This window comes from Oncorhynchus masou, chromosome 24, assembly GCF_036934945.1.
Source record: "Oncorhynchus masou masou isolate Uvic2021 chromosome 24, UVic_Omas_1.1, whole genome shotgun sequence".
Classification (NCBI taxonomy): domain Eukaryota; kingdom Metazoa; phylum Chordata; class Actinopteri; order Salmoniformes; family Salmonidae; genus Oncorhynchus; species Oncorhynchus masou.
This window is the reverse complement of record NC_088235.1, coordinates 65879557-65901922: the sequence shown is the minus strand read 5'-3', so window position 1 is coordinate 65901922 and position 22366 is coordinate 65879557. Positions and strand designations below refer to the sequence as shown.

Below are 22366 nucleotides of genomic sequence, written 5' to 3'. Positions count from 1 at the left end.
CTACATGATTCCATGTGTTATTTCATAGTTTTGATGTCTTCACTATTATTTTACAATGTAGACCCTGGAAAGAGTAGGTGTGTCCAAACCGTTGACTGGTGCTGTATACTTTACTTCACCTACGGTGCTGTAATGTACTGAACGATACTCTACTGTAGTGTACTGTTCAAACTTGTGAAACACTATGTTTGGGTCAAATGAAGGCCGTTCCAGACGTTTGTGGATGTTGAAACCAAGGCTGGTCCGGACCCAAAAACATCTGTGGGCAATGAAATCAAGGCCAGGGCAGATTGAACCAAATTTTAACTACTTTTTACGTCCATGGACATCCGATGCTCAGTAGAAGAGGCTGGTTTCAGTAAATGGAAAGAGAGGACTCATGGGTAGGTGTCAGTAAAAGCTGTTAAGAGGTTACAATTAATTTCTGTCTAGTGACTTTGGCCACTAGACAAAAACAAAACAGTTATAAGCTGAACATAAAAGTATGCCAGTGGAAAGGAGGACAGTAGCAGGTGACACAACTTTGGTATGCGAATACTATGATTTCCCATTGTAGCCAATTAAATTGCAGAAATTCTGTTACCAATTTGGTAACAGAATTAAAAGTTAATACCTTAATTCATAAAGTAAAAACACTATCACTAATTGATAGTTATACTTTTACCTGTTACTTCTGGAAGGAGTAACAAGTAAAGGAGAAATGTTTTAAATATTTTAAAGATATGTGGGTTTCTGGTAAAGGAATTTCAAGGCAAAAGGCAATGTTTCTTAAAACTTACAGAAGGCAGAAAAAGTTATCCTAAGCTAAAAATGTGTTGCCATTAGTTGGCAGGGGTCTTTACTTCAATAGTATTGTCCTTTGATATATTTCTAATACATTTTAAGACTTTTTCTGGTAGATGTCTTCCAAGACTCCTTTTCCATCTGTTTGACAAAAAAATCAAAGCGTTTGCCTATTCCACATTTTTAGGATGTAAAATCATTTAAACATTTACAGTTGAAGTCGCAAGTTTACATACACCTTAGCCAAATATATTTAAACTCAGTTTTTCACAATTCCTGACATTTAATCCTAGGTAAAAGTCCCTGTCTTCAGTCAATTAGGATCACCACTTTAATTTAAGAATGTGAAATGTCAGAATAATAGTAGAGAGAATGATTTATTTCAGCTTTTATTTATGTCATCACAATTCCAGTTGGTCAGAAGTTCACATACACTCAATTTGTATTTGGTAGCATTGCCTTTAAATTGTTTAACTTGGGTCAAACGTTTCAGGTAGCCTTCCACAAGCTTCCCACAACAAGTTAAACAAGGTGAATTTTGTCCTTTCCTCCTGACAGAGCTGGTGTAACGGAGTCAGGTTTGTAGGCCTCCTTGCTCGCACACGCTTTTTCAGTTCTGCCCACAACTTTTCTATGCGATTGAGGTCAGGGCTTTGTAATGGCCACTCCAATACCTTGACTTTGTTGTCCTTAAGCCATTTTGCCACAACTTTGGATGTATGCTTGGGGTCATCGTCCATTTGGAAGACCCATTTTGCGACCAAGCTTTAACTTCCAGACTGATGTCTTGAGATGATGCTTCAATATATCCACATCATTCTCCTCACTCATGATGCTATCTATTTTGTGAAGTGCACCAGTCCCTCCTGCAGGAAAGCACCCCCACAACATGATGCTGCCACCCCCGTGCTTCACGGTTGGGGTGGTGTTCTTCGGCTTGCAAGCCTCCCCCTTTTTCCTCCAAGCATAACGATGGTCATTATAGCCAAACAGTTCTATTTTTGTTTCATCAGTACGATCTTTGTCCCAATGTGCAGTTGCAAACCATAGTCTGGCTTTATGGTGGTTTTGGAGCAGTGGCTTCTTCCTTGCCGAGCAGCTTTTCAGGTTATGCCGATATAGGTCTCGTTTTACTGTGGATATAGATACTTTTGTACCCGTTTCCTCCAGCATCTTCACAAGGTCCTTTGCTGTTGTTCTGGGATTGATTTGCACATTTCGCACCAAAATACGTTCATCTCTAGGACACGGAATGAGTCTACTTCCTGAGATGCATGACGGCTGCGTGGTACCATGGTGTTTATCCTTGCGTACTATTGTTTGTACAGATGAACGTGGTATCTTCAGGCATTTGGAAATTGCTCCCAAGGATGAACCAGACTTGTGGAGGTCTACAATTTGTTTTCCTGAGGTCCTGGCTGATTTCTTTTGACTTTCCCATGATGTCAGGCAAAGAGGCACTGAGTTTGAAGGTAGTCCTTGAAATAAATCTACAGGTACACCTCCAAATGACTGAAATGTTGTAAATTAGCCCATCAGAAGCTTCTAAAGCCATGACATGTTCTGGAATTTTCCAAGCTGTTTAAAGGCAGTCAACTTAGTGTATGTAAACTTCTGACCCACTGGAATTGTGATAGTTACTTGTGTCATGCACAAAGTAGATGTCCTAACCGACTTGCCAAAACTATAGTTTGTTAACAAGAATCTTGTGGAGTGGTTGAAAAACAAGTTTAAGTGACTCCAGTCTAAGTGTATGTAAACTTCTGACTTCAACTGTATATATGCATTCATTTCTCAAAAATATTGACTCATAGCTTTCATTTGACACCAAATTTGACATGCTCCTATGAACTTCACATGTTGGTGCTCATGGGTCCTTTTACATGGAAATGACCAGGTTTGTTTCACTTGGGCGCTGCAAACATTCCCCATCTCTTCCCTGCTGGCCATCCCTGTAGTTCTCTTGAGTATTCACTCTCCAGCTCAGAACTCCACTTCTCATCTATATAACCTGGTCATCGGTCTTCAGCACCTGTAGGGAACAGGGGCAACAGGGAAATGTAGTTCTCTCTGTAGACAGTCTGTGTGGTCAGGGTTCAGACAGCCATCAGGTATTTCTTTATTGGGTAGATGTCTCAAGTCAGTTATTTTCTATTTGGCTCAGACGGGAATCATGTCTTTTCTGATTGGACAGATGTCCCAGGTCAGGCCGTTCCCATAGGGGGCATGTCCAGAGGGCAGGAGGACTCGCGTCAGCCAATGACTGGAGAGAGAAGAGTGCTAGAGGTTACCTCAACGAAATAATAATATTTATTAATAGTGTTTTATTTCTGACCACAACAGTCACATAATGTGCGTGTTAAATATCTGCACAGAGCAACAGATCTTCACACTGCTTGGTGACAAGCATGTAACTAACCTTCTCTTCTCCACACCAAAGAAGACTTTCCAATTGTTTAGTCTGCCATAGTTAAAGGGGTTCTTGTACACCTGTGAGAAAGAGGAGAATACAGTTTAAATAGCTTGTGTCCGCCAACTTTAAGACAAGTGGCGTGTTTGTACTCACCTTGCCATGTTTGGCCATGCGTTCGGCCTCCTTGTTGTTGATGTGTCTCTCTATGCTGGTCTCTCCTCGGGATATCAGCACTGCGTGCCAGATAGTCAGCCCCCCCAGAGCTACGGCCACCGTGCTAAAATGACCAATCACAGTTTTTGGGGGAAAACAACCAATGACAACACACACGGTACGGTGAGGCTGTTCTTTCATTCATTTCATTACGGGAAAATAATGTACTTTGGTTGCAAAAATTATTATTTTCGCCCCTTATTTCAGTTAATGTGGCAAAACAAGCAGGTATTGTGTAAAGAATAATTGTACCATCTAAACCACTGAAATATATTTTATAACAAAAAATATTGTATTTTCAGCTGTTTGAAACTGGTGTACAAAACCGAAAGTAAAAGACAAAAACATTACGGGAAGAATGGGAAGCACAGAAATAGCTCAAAGAACATTTCTACTGCTTCTTAGACTTCCTTTCAATGACAATTACAGATCTATAACTAACATTTCCATGTGAACATGGTCAGGTCACCCAAAAAGTTACATATTACAGTAATAATAACAGTAATATTGTGAAGTAGATCTCACCTAGTTAATACCCACATGTAGATGATACTCTTGTGGAACATCTTGTCTCTGAACGTGTAGGGAGGAGGAGGGGTCTGGTAGGTGCTCTGATTGACAACAACATACAGAGGTCATACAAACGCCTAAACAGTAAAACATATCCTAATCGGGACCAGAGGTTGTGCTTAAGTAACCGGTTTCATGAGTATGCAATAATAAGTATAATATAAGATCAAAGATCGTATGAACAATATCACCCTTTAAATCTAAGTTATCCATTGACCTACCACCACTAAGAACAAGAAAGTAACTACGAGAAGCAGAATGACGTGGAAGGGGTAGTGTGTGTGTGTGTGTGTGTGTGTGCGTGTGTAAGCGTACTACCTGCCCAGGAGGTAAGATTCCTATGAGTTGCCCCATCCCTGTAACCGGGACACCTGATTTATCCAAGTCCATGTGTTTGAAGCGCTATGGGACAATGCAAAAACACACACCAAGACAACCAAGAGTTAGAGATAAACAGAAACACTTCAAGAGTTAAAACTGAACACAGAGACTGTTAAAGTAGAACATGACCCTCTCAACAATAGAAGCCCCACAATGGAGGAGATAGCAGACCAGCAGGCTCTGGTCTCTCTCAAAGAGTTTGCAAGCGTATGTGTGTACCTCTATAGCACTATAAGCATCTAGGAAGAGGTTCCGGCCACTGATGCTGCAGTAGACACAGCCCAGGGTCATGGAGAGACAGAAGCAGAAGAAGTAGCGCTGGTTAAAATGGCCAACACAGTTATTCAGCCACGCTGGAGGGAACGGGAGTTAAGGAGGAAACCAAAAACAGTAACACCCATCCTCATAACACCCATCCACACCATAAATGGTGTCACCCATCCCTGATAACTTGACATTACCAATCATAATCTCCACTCTCCAACTCCATTTAAAGGATACGACAATGATGATCCATTTTCAGAATGCACCTGTGAAGTAGACGATGTCATGTTAACGTTGGCCTACAACGCTACCATACTACCCTGCTACCATACTGTAGCAGGATTATGAGTTTATCGAGTAGGTAGATAGGTAGGTAGTAATTCCCGTACCACTGGCCCAGGGTCAGCTATTTCATCCCCATAGTGGTTATGGTTAGGATATGCGATAGGGTCATCTGATCTTAGATCTGTGGTTAGGGGCAACCTGAGTTTGTCTTACGTGTTGCAGATTCCACAGTGGTGAGTCCTGGCTGGTTTGGGGATGATACACTTCTTACACACGGACACAAATGGAATGTCATTCTTTACCTGGAATAAACACAACACAGATATTTATTCCACCCCTGTGTGTGTGTGTGTGTGTGTGTGTGTGTGTGTGTGTGTGTGTGTGTGTGTGTGTGTGTGTGTGTGTGTGTGTGTACCGTAGGGGGGTATCCTGGGGCGGTTTTGGTGGCTTTATAGTAGTGGAAGACAATCATGATGAGGTTCCAGTGTCCATAACCGATGTGCCAGACTATCCAGGGTGGAGAGTAGGTGTTGAGAATCAGGGGCAGCAGACCCACGTAGGCTATCAGCAGGATAGAACTGGTCAGTATCACCACCAGACAGACAAACACCTGGAGAAATGGAGAGATTGATCGAGTAATTAAAGACATGATCCGGAACTTTGGCGACTACTTAGTATTTTTTTAAACCTCCCGCTTTGGGCTGGATGTGTCAATGTATAGTTCAAACATGCATAATCTATGAGCAGAATTAGTCTTAATTAGCCATAAAATAGTGGTTTGAAAAGCGACTCTTTTTCTGAAAGCTGTGCTGTGTCATTTTCCCTACATTTGCCCCCAGATGGGCCCACCCCCTAGCAATTTGATTTCTCCCGAAGAGCTTCAGCCCATCGCCATATCTAGCAAGAGGTATATCATGCACCCACTGCAGAGCAAGAGAACAATGACATGGTGCACATAATGTGATGTAGTACGTAATTGTCGGGAACCGCTCTACTTTCAGAACTACTGGCTAAAAAGTATACAAAAAAGGTACCAGAGAATCAATTGAAGAGATGGAGAAATTGTTTCATGAGCAAGAACATCTGTGCAACTATCACACATACTTACCGCCCCGAACCAGCGGGTAAGTAGGTCCACGATCCAGAAGATGGGTTCCATCAGTGAGTCCATGACGACATCAGAGTTGGTGAGGGAGTTGTAATAGAGGGAGTTAACCATCAGTTTGAGGTAGGCCCATCTCTGTCTAACACACAGCGGTAGTCTACTGTTGTTGCCATTGCTGTAGCGCCACCGTCTGGCGCACATGCGCAACCGCACCCAGCGCAGCAGCACCAGCAGGAAGGTGGGGCACGGCCGCATTCTGCTCCTGAAACACACACACACACACACACACACACACAGGGATGAATGTACACACACACAGCTACAAAGACCACATGGGTGTAAGGAATGGTATTGGTTCTGGGTTCAGGCCTATTCCTTCTCTTGTCATCTGCCGGACGTAGCAATTATGACTTTGGGATCTATGTTCCCACATTCCTTTGGCTCCCTGTGAATAACGGCATATGTTGGAACAGTTGGCTGGCCCTTCTGCCTACCCGCGATTCCAATTTAGGATTAGATTAAACCACCCCCCACCCCATGACATCACATTTAATCTCTGCCATTGGATGGGAAGTTACATTCCAGCCATTTGGAAATAAAATAAACTGTGGCAGTAGTGTTGTTTCATACTTTCACATCCTTTTCAGATGGGGGTTGACTACAACGTGCAGAATAATCAATGATGAAATCTCGATTAAAACAGTCCAAATGAATTTATTTGATTTAACTAGGCAAGTCAGTTAAGAACAAAATTCTTATTTACAATGACGACCGAGGAACAGTTGGTTAACTGCAATGTTCAGTGGCAGAATGACAGATCTTTACCTTGTCAGCTCGGGGATTCGATCAAGCAACCTTTTGGTTAGTTGCCCAACGCTCTAACCACTAGGCTATCTGGCACCCCAAAAGGGGACTCCGTAAAGGAATAATGTGGAAACAGGTCAAATGTACATTTATAAATCACTGGCCCAATTCCAAACCGATCACTTGACCCTCTGCTCAATGCACTTGTGGAGATAGTTTGATCGGTCAAAGCAATATGGTGAAACTTCCACCTAGCCTATCAGAGGCCAAATTGGAACTATTACCAAATTGCTAACACCTGTCAAATCAAAGTGTATTGGGTAGATTTGGGATTGAACCACCAACTGCTAGGCCTAGTGCTGTAAAAAAAATACAACACTTAATTTACAGCAGCTCTTGCTATTCTGCATTCCAAACGCGCTAAAAATGTCAATACATGTCCTTAAAGATGGAAGGCAGGAGACAAACGACGAGATCAGGTGAAACCATTCACGCCAATGAGAACTCCGATATAAAGTTGTTTTTTTCTCAAAGTTGTCGAAATGCCACATGCGTCAACTTATATCAGTGCATTCGTAACAACATAACCACCAGGAAGCTTTTATTCAAATAAGCCTCACATTGTAGTCTTATGTTTGTGGGCAGATTTTGGGCGGAGTAAACCCTCTCGCTTCGCCTCTTCCTCTCCAATATCCAGATGTTCTTAAAAGGCCCAATGAAGCCATTTTTAATCTCAATATCAAATAATTTTGGGGTAACAAGTAAGTACCGTACTGTGATTGAAAACAATCAAAAAGTAACAAAAATAGATTCTAGCAAGAGCCATTTCTGAAGAAAAATGGAGGAAACTGAAAACTAGCAGTGGGCTTTGTGTTATGTATGCTAGAATGGAGATTTAAAAACGACAGCTGGAAATGCATATTAACCAATCCGTATGGCATAGCCTACACATATAGCACACCTTGCAATACAATATTCTCTAAAAACAGTTGTACAATGAGCTCTGCAATAAGAAATCCAGAGTTTGAGTTCTAAACCAGAGTTCTAAACCAGCAGCATCCCTATACCATGGTGAGCGTGCATAATGTTGGATGCATTAGAATATAAGGTATGGAGAATGATAAAGAGCCTGTAGGATTATAGAAAAAGCAGTTGGGAAATTAATGTTTGACTTTCAAATACTAAATACTCAGTGAATGCAAGTATATTTAGGTATTTAAAAATCAGCAATTCTCAACTTGTGGGTCACAAACCAAGATTTTAAAAAGGGTCACAGGTGTCTGAGTAACAAACAAAAAAATGCACTGAACAAAATTATTAAAAAACACAACATGCCTTCATGAGCTGAAATAAAATATCCTAGATATATTCCAAAATGTACAAAAAGCTAATTTCTCTCAAATTTTGTGAAACCAAATTGTTTACATCCCTGTTCGTGAGCATTTTATCCTTTGTTAAGATAATCCATCCCCCTGACAGGTGTGGCATATCAAGAAGCTGATTAAACAGTATGATCATTACACAGATGCACCTTGTGCCGGGGACAATAAAAGGACACAAATGTGCAGTTGTCACACAACTCAATACTGACTGCAGGAATATCAACCAGAGCTTTTGCCAGAGAATTTAATGTTAATTTCTCTACCATAAGCCACCTCCAACATTTTATAGAATTTGGCAGTACGTACAACCTGCCTCACAATCACAGGCCTTGCTTATGAGCGGGTTTGCTGATGTCAACGTTGTAAACAGAGTGTCCCATGGTGGCGATGGGGTTATGGTATGGGCAGGCATAAGCTACGGAAAATTAACACAATTGTATTTTACAGATGGCAATTTGAATGCACAGAGATAGCATGACAAGATCCTAAGGCCCATTGTCCTGCCATTCATCTGCCACCATCACCTCATGTTTCAGAATGATAATACACAACCCCATGTCACAAGGATCTGTACACAATTCCTGGAAGCTGACAATTTCCCAGTTCTTCCATGCCCTGCATACTCACCAGACATTGAGCATGTTTCAGTTACTCTGTATCGACGTGTACGACAGTGTGTCCCCGCCAATAGAGGAAATCCGCATAACCATTGAAGAAGATTGGGACAACATTCCACAGGCCATAATCAACAGCCTGATCAACTTTATGCGAAGATGTGTTGCGCTACATGGAGGCAAATGGTGGTCACACAAGATACTGACTGGTTTTCTGATCCATGCCCCTACTTTCTTTTTACGGTATATATGACCAGATGCACATCTGTATTCCCAGTCAGAGCAGAGTGGCCCTTATACGCTCATTGCGCAAGTTGCGTTGGGCCCGCAAATTACGCAAGAGCCTCACCTCCCCCTCATGTCAAAGTTGGTGTCAATGTTTACAACTTCGATGAGAGGATGAGCGGAACTATCCTTCTGGTCACAAAACAAGAAGAAAAAAACACCATGAGAGTGAATTGCGGGAACAGCAATCAGCTAAACCTGTGTTCTCTCCAAGTTTGATGTCAGCAAATAACAGTAACGTTAAGTTGATGTGCATCCCTCTCTAGTCTGTCTGTCTTGCTAACCTAGCTGGACAGTGCATCTCTTGGTCCTTCTGTCTTGCTTGCTTTCCAGCCACTTCCAGGTTTGTGTTCTGTGACTTTGTGCCTGACCAAAGTGAGAGTGAAATACAACTATTTATTACGTTTGATAAGCGTTAACGGTGTAAACTGCAGCTCGGAAAAGATAACCGCGTCACGTGTGAACATGCGTTCATGAAATGGAACTCGTGCTTTCCAGCAGCAACCTCTGTGGGTACCAGTCCAGACAATATATGGGCGTGATGGCACTCATAGGTGTACAGAATTTTAAAACAAGGCAATTATTATTTAGTCTCTCTGTCAAGGTTTAGTTTAAACTCTGGGCTAATGCAAGATGGAAAGCAATGGATTGACATTGACTATTGATTTATATATTGAATTAAAAAAATGTTGATTAGCTAGCTAGGAATACTGGGCAATATGGATGCACATCTCTCAGTAAATAATAACCATCAAGTATTCAGCCAAGCCATAGTATAAATAGTATTTATATTTTAAAAAGTGTATAAAAGAAATCTGGGGGAGCCAGTTAAAATGGGCCTGATACAGCTGATAAAATGTATAATAGTATTGTTAACTATAATTTACAGGTGCTATGCTTACATGTGTCAGTAGAGGAGGTGCTGGATCATCAGCCAGTACAAGCACAGACTCAGGTAATCCACATCCAGCTTCAGCCAGTACTAACGCAGACACAGTACAGCCGGCTTCAGCAAATACTAACACAGACCTAGTAATGGCAGCTTCAGCAAGTACAGTACTAACACAGACCCAGTACAGCTGGCTTCAGCAAATACTAACACAGACCTAGTAATGGCAGCTTCAGCAAGTACAGTACTAACACAGACCCAGTACAGCTGGCTTCAGCAAATACTAACACAGACCCAATACAGCAGTCTTCAGCAAGAACTAACACAGACCCAGGTGAAGTACAGGCAACCTCATCCAGTACTAGCGCAACCAGAGGTGTACAGCCAGCATCAGATACAAGCAGTTCAGACCATTCTAGAACAGTTTATGTTCCATCAAATGACCCAGCAGATTGGGCCCCAGTCTTAACAGACTTTATGAGGACCGAGTTAATGGACCGCTGCGCACTCAAACCCTAAAAACAAGTATAGAATAGGTTTCCATTCAGGCTTATTACAGACAGCTGTCAAATGGGGAAAAGATTACCAGAAGCTGGCTTTCATACTCAAAAACAACTGTGTATTGTTTTTGCTGCAAGCTCTTTTCTACAAAAGATTACAAAATAATAAAAGGCGTGAATGACTGGTCAAATATCAACACCATTCTGAAACACCAGGAGGGTAGTCCTGAACACACAAACAATATGATTAAGTGGAGAGAACTTGATCTGCGCCTAAGTCGGGACAGACTCTTGACCAGATACAAATGACAAATTTGGAGGCTTAAAGAAAATGAGAAAAAAAATCCAGAAAATCACATTGTAGGATTTTTAATGAATTTATTTGCAAATTATGGTGGAAAATAAGTATTTGGTCAATAACAAAAGTTGATCTCAATACTTTGTTATATACCCTTTATTGGCAATGACAGAGGTCAAACGTTTTCTGTAAGTCTTCACAAGGTTTTCACACACTGTTGCTGGTATTTTGGCCCATTCCTCCATGCAGATCTCCTCTAGAGCAGTGATGTTTTGGGGCTGTTGCTGGGCAACACAGACTTTCAACTCCCTCCAAAGATTTTCTATGGGGTTGAGATCTGGAGACTGGCTAGGCCACTCCAGGACCTTGAAATGCTTCTTACGAAGCTACTCCTTCGTTGCCCAGGCGGTGTGTTTGGGATCATTGTCATGCTGAAAGACCCAGCCACGTCTCAACTTCATTCACTAGGTCCCCCTGTGTGGTTCTGGGATTTTTGCTCATCGTTCTTGTGATAATTTTGACCACACCGGGGTGAGATCTTGCACTGAGCCCCAGATCAAGGGAGATTATCAGTGGTCTTGTATGTCTTCCATTTCCTAATAATTGCACCCACAGTTGATTTCTTCAAACCAAGCTGCTTACCTATTGCAGATTCAGTCTTCCCAGCCTGGTGCAGGTCTACAATTTTGTTTCTGGTGTCATTTGGCAGCTCTTTGGTCTTGGCCATAGTGGAGTTTGGAGTGTGACTGTTTGAGGTTGTGGACAGGTGTCTTTTATGCTGATAACAAGTTCAAACAGGTGCCATTAATACAGGTAACGAGTGGAGGACAAGAGGAGCCTCTTAAAGAAGAAGTTACAGGTCTGTGAGAGCCAGAAATCTTGCTTGTTTGTCGGTGACCAAATACTTATTTCCACCATAATTTGCAAATAAATTCATTAAAAATCCTACAATGTGATTTTCTGGATTTTCTTTTCTCATTTTGTCTGTCATAGTTGAAGTGTACCTATGATGAAATGACAGGCCTCTCATCTTTTTAAGTGGGAGAACTTGCACAATTGGTGGCTGACTAAATACTTTTTTGCCGCACTGTATTTTGGATGTAAAAATAATCTTTATGGAACAAAAGGAACATTTATTGTGTAACTGGGAGTCTTGTGAGTGAAAACATCCAAAGATCATCAAAGGTAAGCGATTAATTTGCTTTTCTGATTTTCGTGACCAAGCTACTTAATGCTAACTGTACATAATGTTTTGTTGGGCGATCGATAAACTTACACAAACGCTTGGATTGCTTTCGCTGGAAAACATATTTTCAAAATCTGAGACGACAGGTGGATTAACAAAAGGCTAAACTGTGTTTTACAATATTGCACTTGTGATTTCATGAATAGAAATATTTTTAATAATATTATGTGAATGTGGCACTATGCTATTCAGCTGTTGTTGATGACAATTATCCCGCTAAAGATGGGTAGCGTCAAGAAGTTAATGTTGACTGCTAACATGAATTTCTTTTAACTAGGGAAATTGTGTCACTTCTCTTGCGTTCTGCGCAAGCAGAGTCAGCATTTTGGGCCGCCTGGCTCGTTGCGAACTGTGTGAAGACCATTTCTTCCTAACAAAGAACGTAATTCATTTGCCAGAATTGTACATAATTATGACATAACATTGAAGGTTGTGCAATATAACAGCAATAGTTAGACTTAGTGATGCCACTCATTCGATAAAATACAGAACGGTTCCTTATTTCACTGAAAAAATAAACATTTTGTTTCGAAATGATAGGTCATTAATATGGTCAAATCCGGAAACTAAGGCTTGTATTTCTTTGTTATTATATTATAATTAAGTCTATGATTTGAAAGAGCAGTCTGACTGAGCGGTGGTAGGCAGCAGCAGGCTCGTAAGCATTCATTCAAACAGCACTTTCCTGCATTTGCCAGCAGCTCTTCGCTATGCTTCAAGCATTGCGCTGTTTATGACTTCTAGCCTATCAACTTCCGAGACTAGGCTGGCAATACTAAAGTGCCTATTAGAACATCCAACAGTCAAAGGTATATGAAATACAAATGGTATAGAGAGAAATAGTCCTATAATAACTACAACCTAAAAATTCTTACCTGGGAATATTGAAGACTCGTGTTAAAAGGAACCACCAGCTTTCATATGTTCTGAGCAACGAACTTAAATGTTAGCTTTTTTAACATGGCACCTTTTGCACTTTTATTTTCTTCTCCAACAATGTTTTTGCATTTTTTAAACATGTTTCATTAATTTATTTAAGACTAAATTGATTTTATTGATGTATTATATTAAGTTAATAAGTGTTCATTCAGTATTGTTGTAATTGTCATTATTACAAATATATATATATATATATATCAATTTAAAATTGCCTGAATAATCGGTATTGGCTTTTTTTGGGACCTCCTATAATCGGTATCGGCGTTGAAAAATCATAAATCGGTCAACCTCTACTACCAACTGAGCTATTTTTCAGATGTTGCCCTACCGGAGCTACACAGTAATACCGTCACTGCTATTAGCTTCACAACATACTGTGGAACACCATTTGGGTCTTTGGGTGTCAGAGGATACAGTAGCCCTCTCAAAGCTGTACAAAAAAAGTCTGCAAACAACCGAACACCGGCCACAAATTATGTGTTTACAATACCGCATTGATAATAAAGAATAATTTGTTTGACCGCAACTTCTGAGGTAGCTACCTTTAGCTTGGTACCTACCTAGCACCAATACAACAACTATCCTGAAAACAATGACCAGTAGAAACTGCAGTCAGTTTCATTATTCTTAGCAATGATTTAGGAATCCTTGTGAGCAAGTATTAGCTAGGTTGCCTCTTGTTGTTCGCCTATTGAAATTAAATTTCAGTTCATGAAAATAAATAGCTAGCCAGCTACTTAACCCTGTTGCCCAAAGCTTATGTTATAAGCAGCCAGCCAACTTCATCTGGCTGGCTCGACAGGACCGGTTTATGTGTTGTGAAGCTAGCCACAATGAGGGTTAGGCACAATAGTGGAATTTGCAGTTTGCCTTCAAAATAAAAGTGTCATTGACAGTGACGCAAATAAATATGAATAGTAGAATTATGCCATACTTTTATTTTGAAGGCTAAACACAAAGTCCACTATTGTGACTCATCTTTATTGTGGCTAGCTTCACATAGATGGTCCGACCACCATTAATCAAATAAGAACGGTCTTATAAATTAGGGTTATTTTAGATGACACCTAGATTGTTTGCATCCATGAGCTAGCTAGCTTTATTTTTAATGACCAGCATTGTAGGTGCGCGAGACAACATTACCAGCATCACAGCATACGTATGGATTAATCGTTGTGACATATGAAATACGAGTGATAGTGTAATCAATGTGTAATAACTACATAAAGAATAAATGAATGCGTTACATTATTATGTGACGTGCAGACATATTCAGGTCTTGATTGGTCAAATAGTATATTTTTTGACAAGCAAAGACCCAAACGGCATTCCATAGAAATCCTGGTTGAGAATGAATCAAATCAAATTTTATGTCACATACACATGGTTAGCAGACGTTAATGCGAGTGTAGCGAAATGCTTGTGCTTCTAGTTCCGACAATGCAGTAATAACCAACAAGTAATCTAACTAACAATTCCTAAACTACTGTCTTATACACAGTGTAAGGGGATAAAGAATATGTACATAAGGATATATGAATGAGTGATGGTACAGAGCAGCATAGGCAAGATACAGTAGATGGTATCGAGTACAGTATATACATATGAGATGAGTATGTAAACAAAGTGGCATAGTTAAAGTGGCTAGTGATACATGTATTACATAAGGATGCAGTCGATGATATAGAGTACAGTATATACGTATGCATATGAGATGAATAATGTAGGGTAAGTAACATTATATAAGGTAGCATTGTTTAAAGTGGCTAGTGATATATTTACATCATTTCCCATCAATTCCCATTATTAAAGTGGCTGGAGTTGAGTCAGTGTCAGTGTGTTGGCAGCAGCCACTCAATGTTAGTGGTGGCTGTTTAACAGTCTGATGGCCTTGAGATAGAAGCTGTTTTTCAGTCTCTCGGTCCCAGCTTTGATGCACCTGTACTGACCTCACCTTCTGGATGATAGCGGGGTGAACAGGCAGTGGCTCGGGTGGTTGATGTCCTTGATGATCTTTATGGCCTTCCTGTAACATCGGGTGGTGTAGGTGTCCTGGAGGGCAGGTAGTTTGCCCCCGGTGATGCGTTGTGCAGACCTCACTACCCTCTGGAGAGCCTTACGGTTGAGGGCGGAGCAGTTGCCGTACCAGGCGGTAATACAGCCCGCCAGGACGCTCTCGATTGTGCATCTGTAGAAGTTTATGAGTGCTTTTGGTGACAAGCCAAATTCTTTCAGCCTCCTGAGGTTGAAGAGGCGCTGCTGCGCCTTCTTCACGATGCTGTCTGTGTGAGTGGACCAATTCAGTTTGTCTGTGATGTATGCCGAGGAACTTGCCGAGGAACTTAAAACTTGCTACTCTCTCCACTACTGTTCCATCGATGTGGATAGGGGGGTGTTCCCTCTGCTGTTTCCTGAAGTCCACAATCATCTCCTTAGTTTTGTTGACGTTGAGTGTGAGGTTATTTTCCTGACACCACACTCCGAGGGCCCTCACCTCCTCCCTGTAGGCCGTCTCGTCGTTGTTGGTAATCAAGCCTACCACTGTTGTGTCGTCCGCAAACTTGATGATTGAGTTGGAGGCGTGCGTGGCCACGCAGTCGTGGGTGAACAGGGAGTACAGGAGAGGGCTCAGAACGCACCCTTGTGGGGCCCCAGTGTTGAGGATCAGCGGGGAGGAGATGTTGTTACCTACCCTCACCACCTGGGGGCGGCCCATCAGGAAGTCCAGTACCCAGTTGAACAGGGCGGGGTCGAGACCCAGGGTCTCGAGCTTGATGACGAGCTTGGAGGGTACTATGGTGTTGAATGCCGAGCTGTAGTCGATGAACAGCATTCTCACATAGGTATTCCTCTTGTCCAGATGGGTTAGGGCAGTGTGGTTGAGATTGCATCGTCTGTGGACCTATTTGAGCGGTAAGCAAATTGGAGTGGGTCTAGTGTGTCAGGTAGGGTGGAAGTGATATGATCCTTGACTAGTCTCTCAAAGCACTTCATGATGACGGAAGTGAGTGCTATGGGGCGGGAGTTGTTTAGCTCAGTTACCTTAGCTTTCTTGGGAACAAGAACAATGGTGGCCCTCTTGAAGCATGTGGGAACAGCAGACTGGTATAGGGATTGATTGAATATGTCCGTAAACACACCAGCCAGCTGGTCTGCGCATGCTCTGAGGGCGCGGCTGGGGATGCCGTCTGGGCCTGCAGCCTTGCGAGGGTTAACACGTTTAAATGTTTTACTCACCTCGGCTGCAGTGAAGGAGAGACTGCATTTTTCCGTTGCAGGCAGTGTCAGTGGCACTGTATTGTCCTCAAAGCGGGCAAAAAAGTTATTTAGTCTGCATGGGAGCAAGACATCCTGGTCTGTGACTGGGCTGGATTTCTTCCTGTAGTCCGTGATTGACTGTAGACCCTGCCACATGCCTCGTGTCGGAGCCGTTGAATTGGGATTCTACTTTGTCTCTGTACTGACGCTTAGCTTGTTTGATAGCCTTACGGAGGGAATAGCTGCACTGTTTGTATTCAGTCATGTTACCAGACACCTTGCCATGATTGAAAGCAGTGGTTCGCGCTTTCAGTTTCACGCGAATGCTGCCATTAATCCACGGTTTCTGGTTAGGGAATGTTTTAATCGTTGCTATGGGAACGACATCTTCAACGCACGTTCTAATGAACTCGCACACTGAATCAGCGTATTCGTCAATGTTGTTATCTGAAGCAATACGAAACATGTCCCAGTCCACGTGATGGAAGCAGTCTTGGAGTGTGGAGTCAGCTTGGTCGGACCAGCGTTGGACAGACCTCAGCGTGGGAGCTTCTTTTTTTAGCTTTTGTCTGTAGGCAGGTATCAGCAAAATGGAGTCGTGGTCAGCTTTTCCGAAAGGGGGGCGGGGCAGGGCCTTATATGCGTCGCGGAAGTTAGAGTAACAGTGATCCAAGGTTTTTCCGCCCCTGGTTGCACAATCGATATGCTGATAAAATTTAGGGAGTCTTGTTTTCAGATTAGCCTTGTTAAAATCCCCAGCAACAATGAATGCAGCCTCCGGATAAATGGTTTCCAGTTTGCAAAGAGTTAAATAAAGTTCGTTCAGAGCCATCGATGTGTCTGCTTGGGGGGGATATATACGGCTGTGATTATAATCGAAGAGAATTCTCTTGGTAGATAATGCGGTCTACATTTGATTGTGAGGAATTCTAAATCAGGTGAACAGAAGGATTTGAGTTCCTGTAGATTTCTTTCATCGCACCATGCCTCGTTAGCCATAAGGCATACACCCCCACCCCTCTTCTTACCAGAAAGGTGTTTGTTTCTGTCGGCGCGATGCGTGGAGAAACCCGTTGGCTGCACCGCTTCGGATAGCGTCTCTCCAGTGAGCCATGTTTCCGTGAAGCACAGAATGTTACAGTCTCTGATGTCCCTCTGGAATGCTACCCTTGCTCGGATTTCATCAACCTTGTTGTCAAGAGACTGGACATTGGCAAGAAGAATGCTAGGAAGTGGGGCACGATGTGCCCGTCTCCGTGGTCTGACCAGAAGACCGCCACGTTTCCCTCTTTTTCGGAGTCGTTTTTTTGGGTCGCTGCATGCGATCCATTCCGTTGTCCTGTTTGTAAGGCAGAACACAGGATCCGCGTCGCGAAAAACATATTCTTGGTCGTACTGATGGTGAGTTGACGCTGATCTTATATACAGTAGTTCTTCTCGACTGTATGTAATGAAACCTAAGATGACCTGGGGTACTAATGTAAGAAATAACACGTAAAAAAAACAAAAAACTGCATAGTTTCCTAGGAACGCGAAGCGAGGCGGCCATCTCTGTCGGCGCCGGAAGTTCAATGACAAAACAAACGACAAAACAAATGAACAACAAAACAGCACAGCAAGTAAGTGAAAGAAATAGGTTTTGATTATGTTTTACTGGTAATAGGGACATACGTAAATGCCCAGTAGGGACATACGTAAATGCCAACAAATTAACTTTTTGGTCAGTGTGGTGTGTGTGTGACCTTTATTTAACATGGCAAGTCAGTTAAGAACAAATTCTTATTATAGGTCGACTGATGTGTTTTTCTACGCCGATACCTATTATTGGAGGACCAAAAAAAGCCGATAGGGATTAACTTGTTCTCAACTGGCTTACCTGGATGAATAAAGGTGAGAGAAAAAAAGAATAGAAATACTGTATGTGGGAATTTCTATTGTCTGTCCTACATGTACTGTTGGTACATGGAATATTCCTCAACTGCATATATCATAAATTGCTATTGCGAATAGAAGTATTATGTTCAACAACTGACATTTTCAGCTATTATTTTTACAAACACACTTTGGTGCTTACAATTCATTCTCTATAGTCATAGATTTGGTGGGCACTGTCATGACTTTTTTTAAGCACGTACTGATGAAACGGTCACTTAATATTTTTTTCTAAAAGTCTACAAATGCTCTACATTTATTCACTCTGTGATAGGGTTGGATCCCATATACTACTTTTATTATTGTCCTGTAATTGGTTCAGTGGCTATAATTTAGGCTGTGTGTGATCCTGATCCTGCCATGGAAAAGACGACTGGGTGGACGTAAAGTGGAATGGAGGAGAAATTTCCGGACTATAAGCCGCTACTTTATTCCCACACTTTGAACCTCGCTTTCCCGCTTTCACAAGATTCATGCCGCCAAAAAACTGAGCGAATCGAGCGCGCTCAAACTTCCCATCATTCTGATTACGGTAGTAATTTTGTCACCCTCATCATGGCAAAGACACGGAGAAATGCATATGATGCAGCTTTCAAGTTGAAGGTGTTCGATCTGGCTGTTGGAAAAGGAAATAGAGCTGCTGCACGGGAGCTTGGCCTTAATGAGTCGATGATAAGACGTTGGAAACAGCAGTGTGAGGAACTGACTCAGTGCAAAAAGACAACAAAAGCTTTCAGAGGGAAGAAAAGCAGATGGCCCAAAGTATTTTCAGCCACTCGACATCAGTGTAAATCGTGCATTTAAGGTGGCGCTCCTTGTTCAGTGGGAGGCTTGGATGACAAGTGGGGAGAAATCCTTCACTAAAACAGGCCGCATGCGAAGAGCAACTATTGGTCAAGTCTGCCAGTGGGTTCTGACAGCGTGGAGCATTGTCAAAAAATCCACTATCATCAACGGGTTTTGAAAAGTTTGGACTGCTGCGTGTTGAAGGGGCAGCATGAGCTCAGCAGGGTATTTGCCCCTGGATGAAAGTGATGAGAGCGACAATGAAAACGATCCAACATCGGATGAAGCAATTCTGAGGCTATTCAACTCCGACACCGAAGGAGATGACTTCAGTGGTTTCAGTGCACAGGAGGAGGAAGATAGTGACCAATGACTTTCTTGGTAGGCTATGGTTTAATTTTTGTTACAAGCCATGTTTCGTTTAAATGCTGTGTAAAGTTCATTGGTTTTTAATGTACCGGTAGGCACCTGCGGCTTATAGACATGTGCAGCTTATTTATGTACCAAGTACATATTTTTTAATAATTCAGTGGGTGCGGTTTATATTCAGGTGCGCTTAATAGTCCAGCAATTACGGTAGATGGCCAAGGAAGTTGAGAAAAGAAATGGCTGAGGATATACTAAACATGTCTGGTATGTAATGACATTTAATTCAAAGTAAATGTAAATTCAATATTTTTATGTAGTTGTGTCAGACAGCCCTATGTTCAGTTCATGCCTATGATTTCAGAGTTCAACAAAGCCAACAACTATTTCATGTGTGCCACTGATAAAGAACCTGGATGTGGCCCAAAGACTGACTGGGTTAGTAACATTATTTAACATGTTTATAATCTTTTGACAACAGTGACGCCATGTAAGACAATTTATGATGTAACACAATGGATGGCTACTTCGTCATTCTACATTGATATTTGATGTTATTTATAACGTGTTACGCTTTGTTTTGTTTTAGATTGAATGTTTTGCATGCCAACGATGGCTCCATGTGCCGTAACTTGGGATGAAGACAAAATAGTTAAACAGAGTAGAGAACACAAACTTGAAGTGCAGTATTTGTTGTTGAAAATGTATGCTATACCCCATCCACACTGAAGAGGCTCTGAAATGTACATCAACCAGGGATAAAGAGAAAGTTAACACTGAAATGTTCTCATCTTTATGTAATCTTTATGTAATCCATGTATCACTAGCCACTTTAAACTATGCCACTTTGTTTACATACCCTACATTACTCATCTCATATGTATATACTGTACTCGATACCATCTACTGCACCTTGCCTATGCCGTTCTGTACCATCACTCATTCATATCTTTATGTAATATTCTTTATCCCTTTACACTTGTGTGTATAAGGTAGTAGTTTTGGAATTGTTAGGTTAGATTACTTGTTGGTTATTACTGCATTGTCAGAACGAGAAGCACAAGCATTTTGCGACACTCGCATTAACATCTGCTAACCATGTGTATGTGACAAATACATTTGATTTGAAGTGTCTGACATGTTGGAAAGGATTAAAGGTCTACAATTTCTGTTTCATTTGTCAATATTACATTTTTATTCATTGATTTACTTACTAGCCAACATTACTGTGGTTACATGTTCAGTATATGTATTGACCAGTAAACTCACTGCAGCCTACCTCACCATCTCACTCTCCATCCCTGCTTTAGACAATTAATAGCATGACTCTCGTACTTTGTCCTTTTCCTTTATGGTTGATATTAACGACGAAAGGAGATATTATCTGTCTCTCTCCTATTGTGTGCGTCTTAAATACTGTGGGGGGGGGGGGGGGGACACACAGTAAAACTGGGAAAATAAGTACTTAGAACTACCAATAATTATAGATAAATATTAAAGAAAAGGGTAAACACAACACTGGACTGAACCCCCTAATTGTCATACTAATATTAATGTACAACAATATAGAAGAGACATAACTCGAGGTTAAGCAATATGGGTGTATATCCACTGCACACTTCTTAGGTGTGTAATTGACATGAAGTTTAAAACTACGAAAAATGTACATTAAACCACGTGATTTTACAGTACAAAAACAAAAGTGTGCAATAAATAAGGGTACATTCTGCACCATGTTTGGAGTCAGTAGGTCACATGACCAAGGAGCTATTGAAATCCTACATTTTTTTTTAAATTCATGTAAAATCTTGAAATGAAAATGGACTAACTAGCAGGTGTGCAATGTCGAGGCCCCCTGAGTGGACATTCTGAACCTTGTTTGAAGTCTCTAGGTCACATGACCAAGGACCTATTGAAATTTTAAATTTGGAAAAATTCATTTAAAAACATGTGAGATAGAAAATGGACAAACTAAAGGGTGTGCAATATAGAAGGGTAGTCAGTGGGCATTCTGAACCTTGTTTGTGTCCAGTAGGACATACGACCAATGAGCTATAGAAATTCAAAAATGTAAAAAAATAAATTTAAAATAGTGCAACATGTAAATCGACAAAAAATAAATGTGTGTAATGCGTGTCTAAGCCATCGGGTTAGTTAGAACCAGCTTTGAAAGTTTTAGGAGTAATGGTTAAATAGCTATAGGAATTTGAATATTTTGATTTGTCACTATGTTGACGGTCCCTAACTGCTGTTGGTGGACGTAAGGAAAACTACAGGCGAATAACCAACCTGAAACTGTCTTTACCTCGGTCTGCCACTGTCACAGAAATAATAAAGCTTTTTCGTGATACAATTTGATTTCAATTGAACATTGTATTTGTATCGTGCACCGAATACAACACGTGTAGTAGACCTTAGCTGAAACGCTCACTTACAAGCCCTTAATTAACCAACAATGCAGTTAAAGAAATATAGTTAAGAACATATTTATTAAAACAAACTAAAGTGATATAACACAATAAAATGACAGAACAACGAGCCATTATACAGGGGGTACAGGGTAGTCGAGACAATTTAAAAAGTGGCTATACATAGATAAAACAGCGAGTGGCAGCAGTGTAAAAACAAAAGGATGAGGGTTCAATGTGACAGCACGACGGAACGAAGGCTATTTATAAAAGATAGCTAAACAATAATATGCAGACATTCATATCAATTTAAACGCTGACATCTTCTTCACCGCCCTGTCTGCCAAAAATAATCTATTGAAATGATAAACCCATTGGCACAGACCAGCGGTGTCGTGAGCTAACCAGTAACAAGCTTCGAGAGTAGCATTGTATGCTGCTTGCAAGCTACCATTGCACAAATACATTGAATGTATTTACTCACTTTCTTAGGATCGCACGCCACCCGCGAGAAAGGTGTTATCTCTGGCCATTATACCGAAGTAGGTTTAAATTATTCGGAGGCGAATACTTGAAAGATAGATACTCTGGCGCGGGCTTCGTTTTTAGCCAAACGCTACACCTCTACTGCGCAGACTCAGTGCT

The 22366-nt window shown here is 41.4% G+C and overlaps 1 protein-coding gene across 1 annotated transcript; it reads right to left on the bottom strand.

Annotated features, from left to right (window-relative positions):
- Window positions 1–285: 285 nt before the first annotated feature.
- On the bottom strand, window positions 286–22346 carry LOC135512507 (palmitoyltransferase ZDHHC16A-like). Its single transcript, XM_064934597.1, has 11 exons — window positions 22206–22346; window positions 6018–6276; window positions 5325–5519; window positions 5123–5211; window positions 4862–4890; window positions 4580–4713; window positions 4298–4381; window positions 3935–4020; window positions 3350–3473; window positions 3203–3273; window positions 286–3046 (listed from the first exon to the last, which is right to left on the bottom strand). Exons 2-11 carry the CDS (start codon window positions 6267–6269, stop codon window positions 2944–2946), a joined length of 1167 nt encoding a protein of 388 aa, XP_064790669.1. The 5' UTR covers window positions 6270–6276; window positions 22206–22346; the 3' UTR covers window positions 286–2943.
- Window positions 22347–22366: the final 20 nt, after the last annotated feature.

Coding starts and splice junctions, on each gene's coding strand:
- LOC135512507 (XM_064934597.1), bottom strand. CDS start 6,269: ATGCGGCCGTGCCCCACCTTCCTGCTGGTGCTGCTGCGCTGGGTGCGG. Junction 5,212..5,324: donor CCCCAGGATACCCCCCTACG/GTACACACACAC, acceptor TGTTTATTCCAG/GTAAAGAATGACATTCCATT. Junction 3,274..3,349: donor GCATGGCCAAACATGGCAAG/GTGAGTACAAAC, acceptor TCTTTCTCACAG/GTGTACAAGAACCCCTTTAA.